The sequence below is a fragment of the Poecilia reticulata genome, chromosome 18, assembly GCF_904066995.2.
Source record: "Poecilia reticulata chromosome 18, P_reticulata-male-v2, whole genome shotgun sequence".
Lineage (NCBI taxonomy): Eukaryota > Metazoa > Chordata > Actinopteri > Cyprinodontiformes > Poeciliidae > Poecilia > Poecilia reticulata.
This window is the reverse complement of record NC_088847.1, coordinates 18,391,983-18,404,657: the sequence shown is the minus strand read 5'-3', so window position 1 is coordinate 18,404,657 and position 12,675 is coordinate 18,391,983. Positions and strand designations below refer to the sequence as shown.

The 12,675-nt window shown below is 38.4% G+C and overlaps 1 protein-coding gene across 5 annotated transcripts in view; it reads right to left on the bottom strand.

The window, feature by feature from the left end:
* Positions 1-12,675, bottom strand: part of LOC103480722 (protein phosphatase 3 catalytic subunit alpha) — a 94,623-nt gene that overhangs the window by 2,094 nt on the left and 79,854 nt on the right. The window contains exons 10-14 of one of the 5 annotated variants that reach the window (XM_081599579.1): positions 12,378-12,449; positions 10,657-10,683; positions 8,477-8,561; positions 6,941-7,038; positions 4,788-4,817 (exon numbers count right to left, since the gene is read on the bottom strand). In XM_081599579.1, the coding sequence (XP_081455705.1) occupies positions 4,788-4,817; positions 6,941-7,038; positions 8,477-8,561; positions 10,657-10,683; positions 12,378-12,449 (312 nt within the window). Of the gene's footprint in view, positions 1-4,787; positions 4,818-4,940; positions 6,641-6,940; positions 7,039-8,476; positions 8,562-10,656; positions 10,684-12,377; positions 12,450-12,675 lie in introns of those variants that run through there. The other 4 variants (XM_081599583.1, XM_081599581.1, XM_081599580.1 and 1 more) reach the window with 4 other exon arrangements.

Below are 12,675 nucleotides of genomic sequence, written 5' to 3'. Positions count from 1 at the left end.
AAACTGGAAATGAAAACAAGAGTTTGTCCAAGACAAACAAAAAAATAAAATAAAACTAAAGCCAAACCATGTGCTAATAATGAGCGCAGGGTGATAGTCCTAAAGTCAACTTTACGAAAATGTTCATGTTCACCTTCTGGGTAGAGTTACAGGAGAAATTATTCATAAATCTCTCAAGCTTTCTGTATTTATGTTGCCTTTTCCTCACGCTGCGTTTCCATTGTTGCAATTTAACATTTCGAAAATAAATTTGCTTAATTTCATTTTTCGATAAATAGGTTTTGCTGCTACGATGAGGTATTTTATCGAAATCGGTTTATTTTGCAAACTGCAATAGAAACAATTTTTTTTAAATGACACAAATCACATGATCAACAACCGGATGTTTTTGGCGCAAACCTCAAAGAAGAAGAAGAAGAAGACAGGAAGTAGGTAAAGGATGATGGCGCATCATGCTCTTTAATGGCTTATAGTGTGAACAAACTTATTCACATGTGCCTTTCTAACTTAATGGAAAAACTGTAATGGCGAAATTGTGTTTTTGCACCATTAGCGGAATATTGTCAAAGTTTTGCACACTGCTAATCCACCTCATTTGCTTTTGCTGCTCCTCTTTAAGACTGTCCGTGACGGGATCGTTGTAGGAGATTTTTTCGTGTTTTCCTTGTTTTGTTTTTCCTTACAAAGTGTAAACAGTCCGGCGATTCTGTGTGCAGCCATGTTTGTTTCCTGGATGGAGCCAATGAAGAAGCCACCGCTGACGTTATCTTTGGATAAACGTAGCTTTTTTTTTTGTTACAACGTACACCTGACTCAGCAGGGCTTCTTTGTTTTTCTTCTCTCTCAGAATTAAAAGGTCATTAATGGAGTGACGCAATAATTCTCTAATATTGATTAAAAAAGCTACAAGTTTCACTGGTAAATTGTTTCACTTATAACAAGACATTTTTCCAATGTTACAAGTGAAATAATCTGCCAGTGGAACTAGTCAATAACTCAACATTAAGTCAATATCAAGCTTCTGCTTAAAGGTTATTTGTAATTTTGACTTTTGTCAAGACATTTGCACTATAAATTAGGCCAAAAATACTTGGGAAGAGTTTGTGCTTTTGCAGTGCATAATTTGATTTTATTAAAATGAATCACTTTACGACTTGAATTCAAAGTGAATGTGATAAAGAGCATTAAAATGTAATGTAGCAACAGCTAAGTTTCTACGCATCACAAATTTGGAATAAACTTCCAGAAAACTGTAAAACAGCTGAAACATTGGGTGCCTTTAAATATCAACTTAAAACCCACCTGTTTAGAGTTGCTTATGGCTAAATTAGGGTTAGAGTGCGGGTTTTGATGTCTTCGATGTTTTTATCTTTACTTTTCATCTAGTTATTAACTTCTTTTTATTTCTCTTTCACACTGTCTATGTGAAGCCCCCCCGGAAAACGTCCCAGTTAAACGAATCTATATCTAGGGGTGTGAGAATCCTTGTTAAATGACATCTTAACTAAAACTCTGAGGTGTGAGACGTTTAACTGAAGTCCTACAAGGGGTGCGGGTTTTAATGTTTTTATCTTTAACTTTTTTTTTAATTCTCTTTCTCTAACTGTTTATTCACTGTCACATGCTGTTTTTATTTTAATTATGTAAAGCACTTTGAAATGCCTTGCTGCTGAAATGTGCTACACAAATAAAATTTGATTGATTGATTGATAAACAAGCATGTTTTACTGTTGCTCCTGTGAGTTTTTTTGGTGTTTTTGGGGTCTTTTAAAGGTTTGCCATATTACAATTTCTTGCTTATTTGTATAACAAAATAGATTCTCATGTGACTCTACCCAGAGAAAATTGTAGCTACTTTTACCAGAACTGTTGTTTTACAACATTTCCATAAATGTCCACATAATTAAGACTGCTTAAATGTGTTGTAGAAACATGTACCATACTTAACCTCATTTTATTTAACAGAGCGTCACTTTGACATCATTTATCAGATGAAAAGAGAGGAACAAAAGGATCAAACAATCCTCCTAAAGCTATAACAAGGGGCTGCTGGCATCAGGGTCGACAGGTTTTCACTTTACCACCAAAACATGGTTTACAAAGAAAATCTGAAGTACGCAGAACATGTTGCTCTGCTGTTTTTTTCTTTATTTTTGTTCTGTTTCGTGGTAAGTCTTGTGTTTTCAGGCAGTATATATATATAAAAAAAGAAAACTAAGACAAAGCCCGAGGACCCTAAACATCCAGATCGCCCTGTCGTCACATCACAGTTTGAAAAGGAGAGAAGACAATGATCAGAGACACAGAAAAATAAAGGAGAACGAAGGGAGGAGGGGAAAAGAAAAAAAATAATAGAGTGGAGTCCACTGAGACACTACCACAGAATAGAAACCACGTTGAGACTGAAACACTACAGACACTTGACGGTGCTAACGACTCGCTACGTCTGCTTGGAGCATGCAGCAATTAGGATCTACCAGCAGCTATGAGGGATGGAAGTCACCACCAGGCCTAAACGGAGCAAAAGCTTTCACATTTCATCACTTCCACCTCTCATAAAGCCTCTTTGCATGACGCAAAAGAAACAAAAGATGACCCTCTGTTAAGACGAGGAAGCAGGGGGCGTCATATATTCTACGAGGAGGGCATGATGGGTAGCGTAGTTGTGTTGCTGCACAGCACAGGTCAGACAGGTTATTAGCAGCTCACAGGAAGGAAACACGACACAGCAGGGCCACAGGAGGCCGACATGGAGAGAGAGAGAGAAGCAGAGAAGAGTCTGGACACTACAGTGGACTGTCCTCTGTGGGGTTCGAGAGGAAGCGCCCGACAGGTTCAACGTAAATAGCAGCTGGCGCACTACTATTTAGCTCGCAGTTGAGGTTGTTCTTGCGCAAACCAAGGAAAAGCGATGCAGGTAGCAGTTTGTTTTTCCTTTTCCAAAAGGGGAGAATCTAATGCAGATTTCTCCCCGGGAGCTTTGGGTTTCCAGCTCGGAAAGCAATTAGAGGATAAATGCAACAACAATGCACAACTGCTTCAGCCGTTTCAAAGGGGACGAAACACTAAGAGGCTTTCATAGCAAGATTTCATAAGGTTGTGTGAGGGCAGCGCAAGAGGTAGACGATGAAGCTGAGTCTTCATCAGAGGAAATGTGACTTGGCGTTTATAGTGAAAAAGGTTTTCCAAAAAGACAGACTTGCTTGTAAACTTCAAAAATGCTGCAGATCATCACTTCTGTAGGCGTCATTAAGGCGCTTCTTTGGTGTTTTTCTTTAGACTTTGGCTGCTTTTTTGTCTCCTGTTGACTTTAAAACCATCAGTTCTCAGGTGTTTTGTCAGGACTTGATTTTTTTTCTTTTAATAATTCCTTTTTTTTTTTTTCGTTTATCTGGATGCAAACAGGGCTCTTAAGAAGAATTTGGTCGTGTTATGATCCAGAACATCTTTTTGAGCAGGGAAACAAATGTCTCTGTCCTGCAGTCGTTTATTTGCATCCCCGTTCCAACACACCTGGATCAAATGAATGGTAACCAGACCTCCTGAACATTTGATTCAGGTTCGTTGGAGCAGGGATGCATCCAAAGGTTGCAGGAGAATGGCACCAGAGGACTGGAGTGGGAGTATGAAATAAAGTAACTGTTAGCTTTACTACTCTTTTTCAAATGCACTTTTTTTGACTCTAAATTAGAAAAGCACCACATTAAATGGATAATAATATGCAATCTGGAACAACAGGGAAGAATTGTTTACCGTTTTAAACAAAAAACTGTATTTAAAAAATAGGAATATGTTAAAAAATGAGTAGCAACACGGAAAAGTGAGTGAAATCTATGAGAGTAAACACATTCTATGTTTTATTTTCCACTACTACAAAACAAAACTAGCGTTAATTTAGGTTGACACTGAAACGGGTTGGAAATTAGTTAAAAAGAAGCAGCTAAAGTCAAAAGAGAAACTAAGAGAGGAAATGTTGGTCGAGCACATTTTAAATAATTACAAGAATGTCTGGCAGTGTGGAAAGAAAATACAGACATTTGTTGCGATTTAAAACTTCTGCACAGTTCTGTAAAGCATTTCAATCTCTCTGACTTTACTAGCGCTCTTTTCTTTGAACAAAAACCCTAATTTAAAGGGTATTTCTGAAACCCCTAAGCATTCGTTTGGTTGTGTTTATCACAAGAAAACAACAACTGACGCATAAAATCAGGTTTTTAAGGAGCCACTGTGTTTTCCAGGCGGCAGAAATTCCCGGCAGCGCTTCCAGAAGACCTGATAATACCCACATATTCACACCTTCCACATTTTGTGGGTGTGAAAAATGAGCTTCTTCAAGTGCAACTACGTCTGACGGTTTTCTCGCTTACCAGCGTTTCGAAAACAAACGTCATTTGGCAATTCTTCTGAAATGCAACGCAGACATTTTCAGTCACAAACTCTGCAGTGATGTCTTGTCTTTTTGCTTTGCGCTCACCCGATTAATAAAAAAAACAAACACACACACACACACACAAAAAAACAAAACAACAACAATAAATCACAGTGACAATCTGTGATCATGAAATCTCTGCTATGAAAAGCTGGTCCCCCTTTAAAACGTTCGACCACATGATCTAACGGACTTACTTCTTGCTCTAAACTACGCCACAGTTCTACTCAAGCACCAGCAAGATGAATGGAAGAACCCGGCCAAAACCCAGCCCCCCTCCCTCCCCCACCCCACCCCACCCCACCGACTGTCTATTGCCATGAAAAAGCAACAGAAGAGGGCGGCTAGACCCATTTACCTTCGTCAGCCTCAATAGCTTCAATAGTAGCTGAAGAGAAGAAGAGGGGGGTTGCAAAATGAACGAGAGAGGTGAGCAGGAGGAGGTCATTGTGTCCCAGGAACAAGTCAATGAGCAGCAAAGACAGCCAATAACGACAACAAAAGGTTAACGGCATCTCCACATTTCATGACAAAAGAATACGAGGATGTTAGCAAAAAGGGAGGAGAAGGAGGAGAAGTGGCAGCAAATATCATGGAGAAAGGGTTAAAGTTCAAGAAAAAGTGTCAAACGAATGAATGTAGTGGCAGGAAACATAAATAAATCCTTAGAAAGAAATATGACACCAAAAATGTTGGAAAACCATTTGTTTCTGCTGGAGATGAGATTAGAAATATTGAAAACAAATAATCAGATGGACACAGCAGGATAACACACGGGTTCAGCCTCTTTTGATGCTAAATATCAAAATCACTGGCCGAGCGTGAAGAAAACCTTCCAGCCACTTACCGATCACTAACCTGGGAGTTACACATTTAAATAAAACACAACATGAAGGAGGGAGGCCGAGGTTTACAGACATGAGAAAACGGCACAAAGCTCCGAGAGGGTGAGCTCCAACTAAACCAACAACACAAATAAGATGGAAAAATCACAGGTGATCGGCTAAATGAGGCGAGAGCCACGATGAATCTACGCAAACCTGACGTTTTTACACGTCCTCGTTAAATATGGAGGAAGAGCCTCTCTAAAGGTATTATTGTAGGAGATGATTTATTAACGTGTTATCAAGTAAATATGTATGCAGTAGCATATTTCACACTGATGTTTCTGGAAAAATCCAAACCCTTTGTTTGAGAACATTTACTGTAGCAACAAAAAATAAATTTACAACTCTAAAAATCCCTATAGAAACCTAAATGACTGAAGAATGGTTTATTTATACTTTAATTTGTTTTAGATGGCCTAAAAAGTTTAATTGAGAATCCCCCAAAGTTAATTTATCTTAACCAAATATTTAAATAAAACAAAGACTCTAAAACAGCCATAAGAAGCGATACAAAAATAAATAAAAAAAGTTGTGGGCACTGCTAACTAAGAAGTTAGTTAGCTAACGCTAAGGTGTTAGCGGACACCAACATGTTAGTTAGCAGAAGCTAATGCTAATGCGCTAATTTCAATTATGCTGATTCGCATTCAAAACTACAGCCTGTAGTTTTACAGAAATGCATTCTGGGTAGAGAAAACTGGAAATTCCTGTGTCGCATCACAGGTGGAGAACATGAGGAGAGGAAACTGTTTAAGCAGTTTCAAAATAAGAGCATGAATGTAACCGGCTAGCTACTTGAAGAATTCCTAGCAGTCGATAAACAATACAGCAGATATCAAAGTTTATTCAACTTTAAGTTTAATAAAGTTTACTAGCGCTTTAGAATTTACTCAGAAAAATTAGTTTGGTGGAAGCTAACTGCGCTAAATGTTTTCAAAGTTCAAAGAAGCAAACAAAAAATTAGCTTAACCACCGATAAATTTGAGAAAGACAATTATTTCTTAAGATCAAATTTATCATTTTAATTTCCAATAGTAAGATTAAACTAATGCATTATTGTATAAATGTATTTCATTGGTTTTTACGTGTTTTTTCTAGAGGGACAATGAGGCTGTAAATCTACAAAAATCAGCTTTTAAGTTGAGAACGAGGTAATTTTTGCTGCATCTATAGAAGATAATCTTAAAATTTTAGTATTGATTTCTTATACATAAAGCTTCTTAAAACCTCCAGAGGTTTGTGAAACCGAGAGTGAACATAAATCTAAAGACAGAACATCTGAAGACAAAACACAGCGAAATACTTGCACAACAACCGAATGTACCTGCAGTTTCCAGAGAGAAAGAGGAGAAAGAAAACACATGGGTAATATTTGAGTAAAACCAGTGGAAGAGAGCAAACAGGGACTGGAAAACAGAAGCAATAATGCCGGACGTTAAGAGAGACACATTCAAGAAGAAACAGTGAAACCAAAGAAATGTAGCTGGTGGGGGAGAAGATTACAGCTTTTACTTCTCTTTCAAAGCTACAGCTAAACTGATAACATGATATTCCAAATACTGAGCTGGCGCCTGGTTAGGGTTCTTCTGAGAGCAGGTCAGGAGGTCGGAGGTCACAGTCTTACCGTTCTGCAGCTTCTCTTTGCCACCGGACAGCACTCCGCTCGGCAGCATGCCAGTCGGGGTCAGCCCCTTCAGCGTGAGCACGCTCTCACTCTCCTCTCTGAAACAGAACAGGTGTCACACCTGAGGTCAGTGAGTCATAAAGGTGTCGACCCAAAGATCCGCTGTCTGGTCCACTTCTGGACTCGTCTGATTCTTCTGTTGTTTGGAGTCAGAGCCATGTTGAAAAGAATGGCTAGCTTCATTAAATCAACAAAAAAAAAAGCCCAGAAAAAAACTATGTTCCATCTGCAGAAATGAAACCCCACAGCATAATGCTGCCACCAACATGTTCTACTGTGGGCCTGGAGCGCTTTCAGAACCGAGGCCCAAAGGTTCAGGTCTGAGTTTAAGGAAAAATTAACAAAATATAAGAATCAAGATTTTTTAAATTTATGATGGATGGATGGATGGATGAAAAGTAGATGGATGGATGAGAAGATGAATGGAAGGATGGATGGACGAATAGATAGATGGATGGATGACTAGATGGATGGATGGATGAATAGATGGATGGATGGATGGATGGATAGATGGATGAATGCATGGATGGATAGATGGATGGATGGATAGATGGATGGATGAATGCATGGATGGATGGATGACTAGATGGATGATGGAAGGATGAATAGTTGGATGGATAGATGGATGGATGAATGCATGGATGGATGGATGACTAGATGGATGATGGAAGGATGAATAGTTGGATGGATAGATGGATGGATGAATGCATGGATGGATGGATGAATAGATGGATGGATAGACAGATGGATGAATAGATGGATGGATGACTAGATGGATGAATGAATAGATGGATGGATGGATGGCTAGATGGATGGATGATGGAAGGATGAATAGTTGGATGGATGGATAGATGGATGAATGCATGGATGGATGGATGGATGGATGGATGAATGCATGGATGGATAGATGGATGGATGAATAGATGGATGATGGATGGATGAATAGTTGGATGGATGAATAGATGTATGGATGGATGAATAGATGGATGATGGATGGATGAATAGATGTATGGATGGATGAATAGATGGATGATGGATGGATGAATAGTTGGATGGATGAATAGATGTATGGATGGATGGATAGATGGTTGAGGAACCACTCCTCCTCCTCCTCTGACCATCAGACTCTTCTTCTTCTTCTGCTGCTGCTATGGGTATCGCAGCTTCCTGTCCGTCTCTTCCTGCCTCTTCCTGATTGGCTGTTGGTCTAAAACTGTCTGAGGTTCAAACTAAACACAGCAGACAGATTTACAGCAGGAAAACTCTGCCGCCTTCATTTGTTCCCCTTCCTCTCTATAACTGATGTTGGCAGGAGAACAATATACCAAGTTCTTGGTTTTTGGACAGTTTGATAAGCTTAAAATTTTAAGATTTTTGATAAGTTTAAAAAACAAGAGAACAGGAGGAAACTACTATGGCGCTTAAGAATTGAGCAGAATTAAATCTTTTTCCGCCCGGCAGCGTGAGGTTAGGTACCTGAGCACAGAGAACACCCGGGCCATCTTCCCAATGGCACGGATCTTGTTGCGGATGACCTCCTTTCTGGCAGAAGCCGTGGCACCTAAAAAAACAGAGGTCAGAGGTCACAAAATGGTTCATAAACAGCTTTTATGTTGATAACTAGAAGAAAATTTAAACCAAATCTGGTTTTACATGTTTCCCTTCCAAAAGTGTCATTTTCCAATGTTTGTCTTCCTGTCTAATTGGGTTAACTATTAGACTGAAACTGATTTAAAATGAAATAAAAAATAAATAACAAAGGGCTAAAAACTTAAAATACACTCGTCATAGGCACCAATTTCTAATATTTTAGATTTGAAACGTTTTTTATCAGGAAAGAATGACTGCACTACAAGGCTGATTTGTTTTTTTTTCTTTTAGTGGATTTTATCTAACTAGAAAAAAATTAAACTTAAACTGATATATAATTAGTCAAAATTAAACTTAAACTGATATATAATTAACCATTTCATGCATGAATTATGATCCTTTGTGTCAGGATTTCTTTCTAACATTTTTTTAAATTTTCTTAAGGCATAAAAAAAAGGTAGGAAAAAAATTTGTAAAAAATCTTTACATTTTTTTTTTAGGTGATCAATGATTTTGTTACTCCAAATACAAAGTTGTTCTTGTTGTTTTTGAAAAATACATCAGTAGTGTTGTTCTTTATCTGATGTCACAATGTGTTTTCTACAGTAGGAGGAGGAACCGGGTCGTTCAGCATGCTTTTTTGTCTGTCGGCCATATTGGATTTAACAAAAATAATTTTCATTTTCTCATTTGCAGCTGATGGCCAGCAGTTGATGGTGTATTTTATGATGCATTAGTGTCCATTTCAGTGGTCTGTGTGCATTCATAACATAAAAATCCACAAGAAGCACAAGAAAATGCCTTTTAGATAGCTGTTAACTGCAGTGAGCACTATGCATGAAAGGGTTAAATATATAAATACGCCCCACTAATGTGAGCTGCAGCTGAGCTTCGGGCTCGTTTCCGGTGAGAGTTGGACTACGCCAAGGTTGCCCTTTGACCTCTAGTTCACAGAATAAAAGAGCAATGTTCATTTTACTAAACATAAACCTATAAAGAGTAAAATCAGAGAAACTGAACATTTTAAGCAGCGTCTAAATTTGGTAACACTTTATTTGAAGGGGTGAATCAAACAGACATGACGCTATAAACATGAATTAGTCTTTATGAATGTTTACGACTGTTGTCATGAAGTGTCATTTGTTAAATAGTGACTTTAAAAGTTGTATCAAAAGTGTTAACTTTGCATTGAAAGTGTCATTATTTACCAAATAATGCAAAGTTGGCACTTTTAGTTGAATTTTAAAGCAACTTTGCACAAAAAGTGTCACTATTTAACAAGTGACACTTCATGACAAACATTCATAAAGACTAATTCATGTTTACAGCATCATGTCAGTCTTATGCACCCCTTCAAATAAAATGTTATCGTTTCTTCCAGAGCTGAATATAATCACCAAATGATCAAAAGTCTGTAAAGAAAAAAGGATAATTTGTGTGCTGTGTGATCATTCCTTCATGAGAAATCAGTAATTGAAGGCCACGTGAAAACCAGGCTGGTGCCGTCAGACAGCGGACAGATAACGAGCATTTTGTCGGACTATTAGTTTTAACAATAAAAGCAACACATGGAAACCATAATGCTGTTATTTAAACTCCCAAAAACCAGATTATACACATCACAGCACCTGAGCGTTTCTCAGCACCGCCATGCCAACCGTGTCTCTCCTCTACGCTAGCGTTTATTCCCCAGACTCGTGCATCCTCTGTGAAAACAGCCTGGTTTGTGTCCAAACATGTCAGGTCGGCATGTTTGGACAACCCCAGGCTCTGTAGATTTTTCCTGTTTTTGTTTGGGTGAACAGCTTGAAACCTTCAGGGAATCAGTTTTGGGAAATAAAAAAAAAGAAAGAATGATGGGAGTGGAGAAAAAATGAGAGAACTGATGAAGCTTTTTGTCGGTTTTCACTGTTGGCGTTTTGCTAGCTAAGAGCTGGTTCGTGAGTCTGTAACACTTCCAGCACAGAGATTCAGGACAGATTGTTAGGAGAGTGAAGTTAGTTCACAAACGGCAGGAGTCTCAGCCGATGCTGCGTACACACACAGACTCGACTAGCGTTTTGTACCTTTTTTGGGGGGATATATTAGCTGTCCTTCTCATGAAACAACCCCAGAAGAGAAGACAAAGAGAGGACAGAGAGATCAGTGGATGGCCGCAGAATGAAAGATGAGCGGAGGGAGAGATGAGAAAAAGCACAACAAATGAAAAGGAAAAACTCTGCAAAACATGAAGAAACAAAGAGATTAGATGAGTAAAACCAAAGTAGTGACAATATTCCAGCATGAGAAGAGCGGTGAGAGAATGGAGTGAGGAAGGAAGGAATCACGGAAACGACAGCAGGGAGAAGATGATCAGAGATTACGGGGGAACGGGAGAGGCGGAGGTGAGCGAGGAAGGACAATAATTAAACACCTTGAAGGGCAATACTGAAAACTGAAGAGTTGAAGTGGCTTTAAAAGTGAAGAAAAAAGCAAAGAAACAGAGTGAGTCGATGAAACCGATGTTAGAGGACGGCTAAAAACCGGTTCATGTGATCTGAAGTCTGAATAAACTGATGAAATCTAATAAAATTTACTTTAGTCAACTTGGATAAATATTATTATAAAAACTGTTATAATTGAAGCTCCAGATACAAAACAAATCAGGTCGACTTACAAAGCCATGCAGACGTTTTCACACCCCTGGAACTTATTCACATTTGTCACAAACATTTTTCTTGTATTTTATTATTTATTTTGTTTTTTTTTTTTAAATAAAGATTTTATTTCCAGTTAAGTATCTGAAAAGTGTGGCATGCATGTTTTGTGGTATGTCTCTGCCAGTTTTGAGTATCTAGAGAGAATCTGTGAACAGCCACTTTCATGCTTTGCCAGATTCTCGGCTGGACCAAGTGTCTGGCCTTTGACTAGGCCATTTTAACACATAGTCACGCTTTTATCTAATGCAGGTTATTTTGCTGAATTTTCTGGAGTATAAGTCAGATCAGTCAAAAGAGCAGTTGCAGCAAAACTAGGAAAAAAGATGGTGACTTATATTCCAGGAAATACGGCATTTACTGTATATTTTGTATATTTTAAAATCAAACTCTGCTTTAAGCCCTCACTAATGTTCTCCAACAGAAATGCTTTATTTATACAGAGTTTACATTACCAATTATTTAAATAATAAATCAACTGATTTCTGAAGGAACTGGTTATAATAGATTTTATTTAGAGGTATCAGAGTAAAGAAAACTGAGTTTAAGCCTCATTTCATGTCCACTTCGCAACAATGCACTGCCTTGCATTAATTCGTCACATAATATAAATAAAAGATTTTCAGCTCTTTAACGTGACAAAAGGTGTAAAAGTTGGAGAAAGTGAATATGTTTGCCAGAGGCTGTAAATTCATTCAACAAAGCAACATTTTTGATCCGCAAACTAAGAAATTAAAAAAATGCGACTGGTGTGAGAAACAGACGAACGCCGAATCCCCGTGCAAAAACAAAGAGGAGGAAGAAGGGTTGAGGTCATTTCCTGTTTGCCCATAAGGGTCAAAGCAGGAAAACTGGAAAAAATGTGACAGGAGATAAACTGAACCTCCTCTGACATGATGGCCAAAAACCTGCAGCAGCCAAGAGCTACTACACAACACTAGCAACTTTACATTCAAATAACTGCTTTTCATTTTGAAGACAGAGGTTCTCTGGACCTAAACCTGAGGAGGAAGTTGAAGGTTTGAGACAACAGATGAGTGGCAGAATGTCTCCCTCTAGTGGAGCTGAAGCGAAACTGCAGCGGCACTCACCGTCTAGCTCTTCGTCAGTCGTCAGCTCGTCGTTGGAACAAATGCTCAACACGTTCACAAGCATCTCAGTCACTGAAGAAAAGAAGAACAAGAGGTTTTGATTACAGAGGAGAACAAAGAGGGTCAAACCTAAAACTGTTTATTTAGGCTTGGTTGACTTCAGCAGGAGGAGAGTCAGATCCTGTATGCACAAACAAGCTGCAACACAAAGTATTTTTTATTAATTAACCCAAAATTCTCTTTAAATCGTTGCATATTTGCATTTACGAGGAGACCTCACAGCTAGATTTTTGTGCAT